The 13,360-nt window shown below is 41.3% G+C and overlaps 2 protein-coding genes across 2 annotated transcripts; one reads left to right on the top strand and one right to left on the bottom strand.

Annotated features, from left to right (window-relative positions):
* On the top strand, window positions 1–557 carry LOC101069364 (pro-MCH-like). The gene is given in 2 exon segments (XM_003965103.2): window positions 1–210; window positions 213–557. Coding segments are annotated over 2 exon segments (390 nt in total). The 5' UTR covers window positions 1–14; the 3' UTR covers window positions 407–557.
* Window positions 558–10,716: 10,159 nt separating this feature from the next.
* ccnb1 (cyclin B1) lies at window positions 10,717–13,360 on the bottom strand. Its single transcript, XM_029838040.1, is given in 10 exon segments — window positions 10,717–11,073; window positions 11,200–11,310; window positions 11,468–11,608; window positions 11,674–11,853; window positions 11,856–11,912; window positions 11,987–12,145; window positions 12,214–12,402; window positions 12,496–12,618; window positions 12,882–13,010; window positions 13,238–13,360. Coding segments are annotated over 10 exon segments (1,212 nt in total). The 5' UTR covers window positions 13,259–13,360; the 3' UTR covers window positions 10,717–10,971.

Genomic DNA, 13,360 nt, shown 5'->3' with positions numbered 1-13,360 from the left:
GGAAGATCCTCACCATGAGACAGTCCATCACGGCCGTCATTTTTGCCGCAGCGTTCTTGTTCGAGTGCTATTCGATGTCAGCGGCATTGCCCATGGGCAAGGCTGAAGACAACTCCCTGGAACAGGAAGCCTTCTCCTCACTGCTGAGCGAAGAGGGGCTAGAGAGTGCTCTGGATGAAGCAGATCTGGCCGGTGCAAGCAACCTAGAGGGCAGAGGGTCATCGTGGTTGCCGGTCCCAGTCTGTGGAGAACGCTCCACAATGGACTTTACCAGAAGCGATCCGGCAGCAGCAACCAGGCCACAGCGCACACCGATGCCATCCAGGAACTGAGCATTCCCATCCTGAGGAGGGACGCAATGAAATGCATGGTGGGACGGGTGTACCGGCCATGCTGGGAGGTCTAAGCACTCTCAGGCCATCTGAGCTCCAAAACTGTGGACCACTGAGACATCCTTACCGGCCTTCGCTGAGCTGTAACCTTCTCGAAATTCTGTATACCGTATCTATAAAACTAACTTATTGCAGATGTGACCAATAAAATTCAATTCTGAACTATCCTTTGTGCACGCTTTCCATTTGCTCTTGAGTAGGTGATGTTAAGATTCGGTGCGTCGTTCATTTACATCAAAGGTGGAGAGTTTTCTTTTTCTTATTAATGAGCTTTAGTGTTAATATTAGGGGTTTTAGGAGCTAAGACTGGGCTGGAACCTTCACTGTTCATAATAATTTAGCCTATTGCGCAATACAACAGCCTCCATATTCACCAATACTTACTGTTTTGTCAGTTCCTCTTCCACTGTGAATAGTGCTGCGGACTATTCGTGGCAGCTAACTGTTGAATTAAAGCTGCAGATTTTATTTGAAAGACTTTCTGCACAGAGGCGGCCATAAGTAAACTTAGATGATGGGTCATTTTTCAGATCAGGCATTTGTTAACTTTCTGTCTGGTTTGTGTTCTGAAAAAGAGAATTTGACAGTAGACAAAAGAGCGAGGGAACGGTTCTGACTGATCAACCGTCTACAGGGGTTGGTGTAATTTTACATCTCACGGCTTAAGTAACCAATCGGTCTCAAACCTCCTACAATGTGGATCTTGCGGCATTTCCAGTCGCTGATTGATTAGATCAGCTGTTTATTACAAGTCTGATTCATATCATCTCTGATGGGAGGAGCCACTTTGATTACTCCTGTGATGTCAGCAGCAGTTGTAAGTACATTTGTCCACCTTTCTACAGAACACAGAAGGTTTCTAATTGTGCAAACATCGTCAAGAGAACTTGGGTTCCAATATGTCAGTGGATGAAACTAAGCGATTTCCTAAACCTCACAGAAGTGTCCTGCCATCTGCTTTTAATTTGCAGATGCATGATTTAATAGGAAATGGCGTTTCAATTAATGAGCACAAGATTTAAGCTTCCTGGTCGTCAGTGCACGTCTGTTACAGACGATTGGGCTCATTACAATTGCCATCACTCCTGTCTGGCCAAATGTTTTCTATAGCAAAGGTCCACAGAAAAAAGAGAGCTACTTTTTTGGGGGTTTACTTGACAGGAAGGTTAAAGGTGCTTGCTCATGTTTTCTCCAAATGGTGTAATTTCAAATATACAGCTGATAACTACATGGTAATAATTAGTAATGATCACAATTCACTGGTTGTGTGATTAAGATCTCAAGAGAAGAGCCACAGAGTGCAGCAGGGGTCGTATCCCCTCTCAGATGGTGTTGGACCAGGATGGGGACTCTGTGGCAAGATGACTCTATCATTTTAAGGCGTGGCCAGGGCCACCATGGTACCTCAGAGGTGAATAACCAGAGGGACCGTCCACCCTAAGGGGGCCTCCATGCGTGGATCACATTTACCAATCGCTCACATTCTGAATTGTGGGCGGTTCGACATATGGAATGGTGTCATGATAAATAATAATTATTAATCATAGTTAGAGATAGGCTGACACCTTTTGGCTGTGTTCCAATAGCAGCATCACAAAATTGGACTTCAGAACATATAGGAGTACATTACATTCCAACCTGTTAAAACGGAGAGATTTATAATGTTTAGCTAATTGTTACTTTGCATTACTGGTTTTTCTGAGTGTAAAGTCAAATGAAGACAAAACAAAAACCTAAAAAGCAAATGGAAGATGAACGTTTTTCTGTGTTCAGAATATCCATTGAAAATCCTCTGGAATGGTATATTAATTTAAAAACAAACCAATGAGCCCTTCAGTTCACGGTGACCGTATTTATTTTAAAGGTGACTATTTGCCATCTGTCTGAAGGCATAAGCAACCATATTGGAGCTATACAATGACTTGCTCTGTGTAAATGTAACCTGATATTCAAATCTAATTGGTCTGTATCATTTCTTCCATCTGATATAATCAGTCCATTACTTATTTGTCATTGACATCTGGTGCCAGAGACCCTCTCTGATGTCCAGTGCTACTCAAATTACATTTAGTTCCCAAAAACGGGGGGAACAACTTACAATAACACACAAAGACTCAAAAGGTCAATAGTTACAAGACTGAATGACAAAAACAGATAGGAAATGACTCAGTGAGCTAACATATTTCACTTTATTTTGCTCTCAAACATTTAAAACGTCACCCAGACAAAAATCCTGATTTGAGGGTAAAAAAAAGTTGTCCTTTGATAATGATTAGCTCATTTAGGTTTTCTTTGACTTACCAAGCACATTGATTTCATTCATTTTGTTGTGAGTAGGACCCTGGATTTCAGCAGAAAACAGCCACATTATAACAGAAAATACTTGTTGAAAACACAGACATAGCATTTCTCAAGTACTAAAGAAGAAAGACTGATAAATCGTGAGCCTGTCATTTATTGAGATGAGTTACAGTATATCACAATAAAAGACAAGATTTATATGAGCTCAGTTGAAGCATTTATGTTACCTATATCAGATCAACCTGTGGGTATGATTAAATCTAAGATGAACTATGCTAAGCTAGCTAAACATGAGAACTGTAGAAGCTTAGGGATGAGAGACTAAATGCCTTCAAGAAACCACAAGGACGTTTAGTTGACCATTTTCAAGCTGAAGCGAAGACTACACATAAAAGGATGTCTGTTTTATAAAGTATTTTACACATGGAGCTCAGAACAAGCTGGTGATTATGTTATATTTGAACATTTACTTCACACTATTGACTAGTGACCACCCCAATGGATTAAACATTAACATTCATTAACATTAACATTTATGTACCGGCCAAATCATCATGGGAAAAGAAGAAGGATGATGTCCAGATTGATATTTATAAATAGTGGTCATTAGCAGGCATTATGCTCAAGGTTTAATGTTTGAAAATAGAACCCAAAGTTAACCTATGCTGTCGCATATACATTATTTTCTCTTGGGTTTGGAAGTTCTTGGCTATTGTGTTAGCTTGCCATTGGACATTTTTTAAATATGTAGAACCTGGGAGACAGGTCCCAATAGTGGCAATGCAGTGAGCAGATCAGCAATAGCGGTTCTAAAAGAATAAACAATAAATTCAACTAATGGTGGCAACTGAGTGGAAATTTCATCAAGAGAGTTTAACTGATGAATTGAATGGGACCCTTGTAGACTTGTTAGTGGTCATCATCAAGTCCTACAAAGCCAGTCCTCCAGCGGTTTCATGTCCCACCATGTGATGCCTGCTTTCACCGGTGGGTCCTAGTTTCTCTGCAAATACAGCTACATTCATGGAAACTTGTATTCACACTGGTGATTGAGCTGCAGTAGAATAACATTATCCTCTTCAGACTGACCCTTCCGGCAGATATGTGGTTCACCACAGTTAACCCCATCATTCAGTCCCTGGTGCCCTTGTCTGGCTCTATGGAGCAGAGTGACATCATCATCATCAGAACATCATCATCCTGCATTTCCTTCACTTCCTCTGCTGTCTCTAATGGAGGCATGGAGTTTGGTGAAGGGCCTTGTGAATAATTGAGAAGCTCTGGTGCACTTTGTACATTGGCCCCTGGCAGGCTATCTGGAACGATTGCCCTAAGCACATTAGTATAATAGTCGGGGAGGAGACTAGCTGCTATTGACTAATATAATCAATACGTGTACTTCTGTCCACCGTTCAGTCCCCAAAAGGGTGCAATTGTGTGTGTTCCTGATGACTACAAGAAACCACTCTAAAAAGAAGAGAAACACCTCAATTAGCCAGAAGAGATACCCTATATAATTATATGTCTCTAAAAATGATGAGCAGATATAATTGCAGCGATTATATTCACCCGTGTCTGATGTCGCTTAGTGATGATGCATCTAACAAAAGTCCCAGAACTTAATTCCCCAGTGGCGATAAGAACAAGCAGGGAAGGAAATCAAATAAATTCAGCGTGGCGTTAAGGGGGAGGGAGGCTTGATGAATGGCACCATCATCCAGGGCTTCTTGAGTAACACCAGGGGCCTGAAGTGTTCAGAGGAGGAGCCGCACCTTCATCAGGTGAAAGCTAAAAGAGGGGGTGGACCGGTCCATTTTAATTTACCAGAGTGCTTGTACGCCAAGAAAACACGTAAAAACATGTTAATGCACTGGAGACAGGGTCCCAGGTCAGTAAATCTCAGGGTTTTCATTTGGAGAACGGTTTGTTTTTCTTTTCTAACATCAAGTCATAATAAACATCAGGGTTACAGTGACATCTTAAAAACTACATACATTATCCAGAATTAATTACATTAATTACAAAAACCCAAAGAAAACTATTCAGGTTGTAAAAGTTGAAGATTGCTAAATATACAGTATTAACGTGTGACTGCCTTCTGCTATATTTACTCCTCACTTACAATTTCCAAGTTTCCTCCCATTTAAGATAAACTGGAATCATCGGTACAAAAGCAGCGAGACAAACTGTTATCTTCTGCTTTCATTACTCGTCTGGCCGCCACCCTGTTGCCATTTTAGTCGTGTTGTTGACGATACCCGCACTAGCGCCAAGAGGTTCTGGTAATTGTACGCCGTGGAAGGCATCAATCAAACATTTACTGCTTTTCCATATAATTTACTGAAATAAACATCAAGTTTAATTTCTGTCTCCTAACATTCAAGCACCAGGTCAATTCCATTCATTCAAAATAATCAAAGCCTCTCATAAATTAACAATAAAGTGAAGCAAGTAGAGATTTAAATGTAGCCTTTGATTTTCCCAAATATCCTTGCAGAGAGGTCCAGACTCCGCCCCTTCCTGTCACGTCGTGTTGACGGCGAAGTGACCCCACGGGCTGATTTACAGCGGGTCAGCGGGAGCGCCAGCGTTATCCTGTCCTCCCCAGCGCACAGTGGATTTAACGCAGCTCACGTGCGACATTTGCCAGGCTCCCGGGGGTGAAAGTACACCCACGCTGTAGATATCACGAGACATCTCTGACGATCGTCTATGATGGATGTTTGCTTTGAAATCACTGGCAAACAAGTGTGTGGTGGCGTAATCACACGTAAATCATCTAATCACAGAAAGTAAGTGTGCACCGACTAAACCGCAGTGACGTTCAGAAGCAGTTATGTTCATTATTACTCTGCTTGTGAAGCAAAACAGCCCTCTGATAGTTGTCTGATAGTTGTGTAGTCCAAGAGGCCAGTTGTGCTCGTCATGTTGCGAAGCAATCAGCAAGATAAGTGCAACATTTCCTGCTATCATCATAATGATGTTGCGTGATCGCGATGCATTTGAATGCTGGTCTTTTTGGTGAGGACCATTTCTCATGCAGATAACGATCATTTTAAAATGTCTCGTCTGGGTCCTTTACTGTAACTTGCCCCAAAAATCTGTAAGTTAGTTCAGAAAATGTTCTGCAAAAGTGCGCATGGCAAATAGATCAACAAGTAGGATGTCAAAGGCGCTGATTCTGAATTGCTGTTTCTAAAGTCAAATGAGGAGTGGTGGTGTGTGTGGTGTGTGTGTGTGTGGTGTGTGTGTGTGTGTGTGTGTGTGACCTCTGATGTGATGTCTTGCTTAAAAATCTGCTGCTGTTACAAATGTAAATTTGGCCTGATTGTTGTGGGTCAACATACCAAATGGTAAAAATCTTCAGCCTCCAGGAGCTGGTCTGTGTCTTCCTGACAGAGAGAGTCTTTATGACAACAGATGAAAAATCACCAGACCAAGCCATTAATCCTGGTGTGGTGAGGCCCAGTGGAGGAAAAGTGGGGAGTACGGAACAACAGGCCTGGCATCCTCTCAAACACACTGTCCCCTGGTCCAACTGTTAACAAAAAATAACTGGGAGATGAAAAAAAATCCCATCTCTTGCCCAAGATTGCACTCAAGCACATCTGATGCAGTTTTGATCATTCACATTTGTCTACCTTGAGTTATTGTTTACTCTTTTGGCTGCTTAATATATAATTAATATGGAAGAGAAGTTTATCAGTATTTGGATTGGAACAATTTGTCTTTCCTAGGACACTGTCAGCATGTCATACGATAACCATGTTGTCATTCACACTTATTTGCCAAGTCTGTGTCAGAGTCCAGTAAATGTTTTTATCAACCAGCACAAATGAGCTCTGATATGATGCAAAGTCCATGGAAAGTAAGTAAGTAAGTCAATAACTTAGTAACTAAGAAAATAACTTGGAAATGTCACGTTTTTAACAGGTTTCCTGTTTCCAGCACGTTTGAGCTATTGCGATGATTAAATGCTTTCAGCAGTTAACGTTCGCGCCGTTTCATTTTCTTGACCTTTATCCCTTTCAGGGTCACGGAGAGGGTGCTGGGGCCTATCCCAGCTGCATGTGGGCTAAGGCAGGTCCACCTCTGGATTAGCGTCCAGCTCATCGAAGGGCCCTATGTGGCAATTATGGGTTTGGTACCTTGCTCAAGGGTACCTCGGTAGTGCTCTGAAGGTGTCCTGACATCTCAGACAATTACAGAAATACTTAAAATAATGACTCATGGGATGTCTAAGGGTGTCCCATAACTGTCTCTTTGAGTTTCTTTACTTTTTGGGGATAATTCCAGCTTTAACGGAATCAACCGAGCATCAGTGAAACTGGTTGACCGGTTCGCCAACCATAGGAAACCATTTATTTCAAGATGTTTTCTGCTGACACGGCTTTTTTACCCTACATACAAATTCATATTCTTGAATCCTATTGAAAGCAGAGCTTCAGCCACATTTCAAATCAAATTAAGTCATGTGATGATTTCACAGCATCTCATCCAGAGCAGGAACAAACTGCACCGAAAAGTCCTTTTTTTGGGAACTTGGTTAAGTCGTAAAAAAAATGTAATATTTTTTACACTGAGACAATGTCAGAAGGTCTTCAAAACAAGGCGTATTAATTTATTTCAGCCCATAAAGGGGTAGATATCTGTTCAATCAATTAAAAAACTGATTTTATTTAATTCAGCATTATATTATGTTAGACAAGATTCTGCACATCAGGTTATGGCCATAAGCTCGGAATTCAAACAAAGAAATAGTCCAGTTGACAGTTTTTTAAAGTGCTTAATTCACAAGCAAAGAAAAGTGAATTCTAAGATGTATCATCTCCACATTTTAATCACTTTATCCAAGTCCAACTTTAACCTCTGTCAGAACTCTATCCCTGACTTTAAGTTGACAAGTTTGATCAATCTGCCGAAACCCTTCATGTGGCATTCTAGAAAAACTGCATTCATAACATAAAAGGTCAGAGCGACCTTGACAAATGACCTCAAGCAGAAATGTTCAGCCCAGTCAGATATTTTTTAATGTTTGGGAAAATTCCATAAAGTGACCCTCATTTGTATCAGATGTTTATGTAAAGAGTGAAGGCTGCTGTATTATTTTACAAATGTAGTTTATTAAAAAAGCATATACTCAAGATTAAAGAGGAAGGTGACTCCTTGACTCACAGGGGGCAAAGACACCCAGTGGGGGCCTTTTTCTCCCATGGGATACCTGGCATCACTGCTCAGTAAAGTTCAGGGGTTTTACTTATTAAATGGTGGAAACAAACGTGTCTGTGTTTATTTGTGCTCTGCTCTCCAGCTGCCAGTCGATCGGGATCCCGCAGTAGTCTTTACACCGTTGCCACAGTCCAGATGTTTATTTGACTTTGTCAGGCTGAATTGAGAGACAGAGACTTGGCAGAGGTGGGAATGGCATTTACTCACTTCGAAGGGTCCACTTGTTCAATCTGGAGACGTGTTTAGACTTGGAGGGCGCTCCGAATGTTTGACTCCAGTATGCCATGATCCATTTGTGTATTGCTGTAACAGAAACTGAAATTCCTAGAGGTTTGAAGCCAAACTATGCATTCTTTCTGGAACTTAGTGCTAACTGGCAAATGCAAATTGCTGTAATAGGTTGGGTTTGAATAACCTGAAACAGGACAGATACTTCTGGCCTTTGTAAGATGGGATCAAGTTTAGTAGAATGTATAAAATGAGAAAAGCAATAACCTTTATGCAGCTTTGTTTCAATTAGCATACAATATTTTTTTAATGTAATGTGAAATGTCAGCCATATCAGCATTTTTTCTTTAAAGTGAATGAAGAAATAAAAATGATCAAATTCTCATTCAGTTACACTTCTAAGGTTCTGCCAACAGCCGTGGCATTTATAGATAGCTAAAAAATAATAATAAGTAAATAAATAATAGTTTAAAAGGAAAGAGGAGCCACAGAGCCTTCTGTGTAAGGTGTTTCCATTGGGGCAATTTTAAACACAACTACTAAATAAACTATAATTGTTTGTGGCACCATTGATCCGTCCGCATATAAAAAACCTGGTCTGGTTTTCTTTATGGCATGAGAGGGTATTTTAAGAAGATAAATCAGTGAAGTAAACCTAGAGAAGTCATGTTTAAAAGGCTGTATAATCCTGTTAATAACATTTCAAATATAAATAGAAAAAATGAGAAGTTTTGATTGCAATTTCAACCCTTCTAATGTGCTTCTCAAATGAAAAGGAACATAATCCCACTTTGGGCTGTGAAAACATTGAAGAGTTCAGCCTTCTACCATCCAGCAGTCGGGTGAGATTATGCAGCTGTTTGGTTTCATATCTGAAGCTAAAATACAGTGAACAGCTTTTGATGTCTGCAGAAGAGAAACTCAACTGAATATGTGCAGACAAGGGCAGTATTAGCATTAGGTTGGATATACATTCTGATAGCTGTACTCCTCTACAGTATCGTGGCTATTATTCTCCCTCCGTACAAAATTTGATTATTTTTCCATTTGGCCAGATTTTTTCCTGTATTTATGGATATAGTTGTTTTTGAAAATACAACAAAACACTAAAGAATGGCTAATAGTGTATACTCTAAAAGTAAAAGTATAAAAGGTTGCTGATGGTGTTGTTTCCATGCTGTTTCATCTTAGAGATTTCTCATTCTTTTTATTGGGATGAATTCATTCATATTAATTGCAAAAACAAAACAACCTTTAAATTGGATCAAATTTTCAGCTGAAATGAATTTCCCTCGGTAAATCTTTATCAGAAAGGAAACAATATTCCGGGAAGCTGCTGGAACCCTGCACAGGAGGTTTCTGTCTCGTAAACTGATATGGCTGCCTACTGATGACCTCAGCCTGTAAGTATGAATTGACAGGGTGATCTGTGGGTTTAAAAGCCCAGCTTTGCTGGAAAACTGAGACTAATTATCATGTGTCTCGGGGGAAACAACAGAAGGCTCAGTCACTTGGGGAAAATGTGGTGTGCTTTTAAGATGTCGACATTTGTGCCCATATGTCAAGATGTTGGACCAAAACTTATATTCCAACATCAGTCCTGTGGTAAGCAGTTTTGACTCCACATGCAGAATTTGCTTCTGAAGCTTTACTAGACAAACACTTTACATGAATTCTTTACACAACAGCCTGTATATTTCCATAATCAATGGCAACAAATGTCAGGTAGTAACCTATAAAGTTATCCAAGAGGGATATACTGTATCTGATGGTCCAACTGATATACAGAGTGACTCACATTATAGCTGGTAGGTGGTCTCAAACAAAGCACTCAACACCCCCCCCCCTGGGGCTGAGAATAATGGGTGAGGGTCTGGTCCACCCCTAGGGTCTCAGCTGTGAATATGTGAAGTGATAATAGTTATCCTCCAACTAACACACACTCCGTTGGCTTTAAATATATGTCTTAATGTGATACAACTGGAGCACTGTGCAGCCCACATTTAGCTGTGATACTGATCATCCAACTTAACTGGCAAGATGTGTTTAATCGCTTTGTGCAGTAAATAAGTTATGTAGTTCCTGTGACAGTGTTTGAGTCAGGCCTTTATGAGAAAGCTGCTATAAATAACCTGACGGTCCTCTTATTTACCTGCTTTAATTTGAGTGCATTATGATTCCAACAGCTCCTATTGTCAGTGATAACATGTTACACTGGCTTCCTTTTCTGTAGTTGTAAAGCACATTTCAATGCATATCATTACACTATAGCTGCAGTTACAGTGTTCTTTATCTACAGTTGCCATTTGTCCTCATCCCCATGGTTACTAAAAGCCAATCGTTTTTGTCGAGCAATGTTGGTTGGATTAATTATGCATTTTAGGAAAATGCAAGTGTTCAAGTTAGCGGTCTAGTTTAGAATGCAACGTTTAACCTAAAGAGTCTACACAATAAATTGTTATTTGGAGATCATATTCAGTGAACACAGCAACGAGTCATCGGAACCGTAACCCCCAATGCTCCCTAGTGCTGCAGCTCCCCCTAGTGGAAAAGATTAGACTCAAACATTCCTTGAAGATTTAATAGAAATTTAAGACATAAAACCTTAAAAATGTACACAATACACAAATTAAAGAACTTGATAAAATTCACTCATCATTTGAGCCATTAAAACTAACATTCAAAAATGCAATAGAAGGTGAATCATAAGCGAGTCCTGCAGTCAAACATAAAGTTGCAGAGTTGTTAGTGTAGATTCTGGCATAGCAACACAACTGTACACGTCAGCAAACTGTCCCAAGCTTGCAAGTCCAGAGTCATCTTAGTGGGCAAGTTTTGCCAAGTCTTTCACCACTGAAGACTTCAGCTGTGGGATGCCCGCAATCCTCATCTGCTTGGAAGTAGAGTACTTTCCTTTAACAGCCTGGGGAAGAGAAAATTGTAAATCCAAGGTACTCTTCAGTTGTGCTATGGGCATTTTAAGGGACAGATAACTATTGCCAGATCTGAAATTGCTCAGTAATAAGGATTTACACTGACAATGACTTACCATATGCTTGGTCTGCCCTTCGTTAACCTTAATGATATTCTTGGCAATGTGTGCCATAACAGGAGTCAAACTCTCCACAGTGTAGTCCATGTAGTGCTGCAGTGTGGCATCCTGAGACAGTACAGGTGAGAAGAAAAGGGATCAAAACCCTGCTTCCCCCCCCCACCAAGTGTTACACATAAGGTCCTACAAACAGGTAGGACCTCAATATTTTAAATTGTAGGACGATATACCTCCGTTTATGCTCCAAACTCAAGAGCTCACTCACCCATTCGCCAACTTCCAAGATCTTCATTGTCAGGGCCAAAGCAGCACTCGCCACAATAGAAGGAGGCAAGTGAACCATCTCGTAGTCAACCATTGTAAGTTCCAGAAGGTACTTTGCCAGCGTGTGCTGCTCAGCAGTCACCTGTCATAAGACAAGTAGGTTAAAATACAAAACACCCAAGGGCATTCCCTTTGCCCTCAACAAACCTCATATATCTTTGAAGCCCTTCGGAGGAACTGTAGAGGAAGGGGGCGACCCAATTTGAATTTGAGCACCCTGAGGATGGTCATTTCCATGTCTCTAATCTGTGCAGTAGTGTAGGCGCTGTCAGTTACATAAGCAAAGTCTGAGATTTCAGGAGGATACATCTCCTCATATTTGGATGCGCAAGAAACATTGCCGTGACACCAACAAGCTGCAGCTGCTTCTTGGGGACAGGGTGGTCCTTGGGGAATAAAGACATAAACCTTTAGTTTTGAGGCCAGAACAGAACAGCTGGGCTTTTGATTGTCCTCCCACCTGAAGGAAGCGGTCAATTATTCCCACAGTCATGTACATCGTCTCCTGAAGCAGGCGGAACTTTAGGTTCACTTGCACCAACCAGTCAATGAGAATTGCTCGCATGTTACCAGTCACTTCCTGCCCATTCAGATAAGCGGATCTCACGTTCTGTTCCACCTGCAAGAAGAAAGCTCAGTGGTGAACAAATCACTAAACTCACTGCAGTCTGCGGGAAAGAAAACTACCTCAAGTTGCCGGAGGTAGTTGTAGATGTCTTTTACATATTCACTGCAGAGCATAGGGTTGTCATAGTCATCCGCATCCACGTCCCTGATCGCAGTGCCAAGAATGACATCTGAAAATGCTTGGCAGAGGTCTGCTGGCTCACAGCCCGAGGTCTCCATCGGAGTGGGAGATGCTGGTTCAGGAAGAACCTGGAATAATAGATACCCCAGATCGTTTTGCTCCAACAAAACGATCCCCCTCCCCCCTTCCTCCCCAGCAGACAGAACTTTAATTCGACATACCTGCACCTGAGGCACGGGCTCTGGTTTGACAGGAGCAACATTTCGCGGTGGGTTTGCAACAGTCACCGCCTTTTCAACTTTAGTGGGGACTTTGGTTTTCTTGACGGCCTCTGCCTTGACAGTCTTGAAACAAATATACACGAGTCATTAAAAGCTCACATAAAAATCAAGGCAACGTTTAAAAGGATCCACTGCAAAATGTACGTGCGCAGGATGTCAGAATTCGTTACTGGTAGTGTCTCTTTCGTTTTGGGTTGCGATTACGACAAAACACCCACAGATACAGACGCATTCCTTCCGAGCATATTAACCACAAATATGATCGTGCTGAACATAACTGAAATGCATTGGTTGATGATTCTGAACTATATAGTGCCGAACGATACCTTCTTCAGCGGTTCTTTGTTCACAGGAATATTTCCGATTTCTCCGAGGGCTGCTCGAGGATTGAGAGCAGGCCCCTTTCCCGTGCAGGCCTTTCCCCCCAGGTCGGTCCTGGTGGAAGCCAGGCGGTTCTACAAGAAGAAAAATCCACACTGAAGTAAAATATAGTTGATCAGGTTGTATTTACAACGAGCTGTCTATTCCCATCTGCAGTTCTTAGGTAAAAATTAACACACGCATCTACGAACCACATCCGTGCGCGATAACATTTCACCTTATAGCAATAGCAAAACTAATTAGAGTTAAACAATTGGTTTCGCAAACACTTAATTTCTCACTGATAGTTTAAAGGACTTACTCTTGTAACGCGGAGAGCCATTTCACACTCAACACTGCTTCTTCAAAAGTTTTGTGAAGAGGAACTGAGGCTATTCAGTTTAAATCCTCGGTCCCCGCACGCTGATTCGCTAAGAGGTCAATT

The sequence above is a fragment of the Takifugu rubripes genome, chromosome 6, assembly GCF_901000725.2.
Source record: "Takifugu rubripes chromosome 6, fTakRub1.2, whole genome shotgun sequence".
Taxonomy (NCBI): domain Eukaryota; kingdom Metazoa; phylum Chordata; class Actinopteri; order Tetraodontiformes; family Tetraodontidae; genus Takifugu; species Takifugu rubripes.
This window is presented reverse-complemented; position numbering and strand designations above follow the sequence as displayed.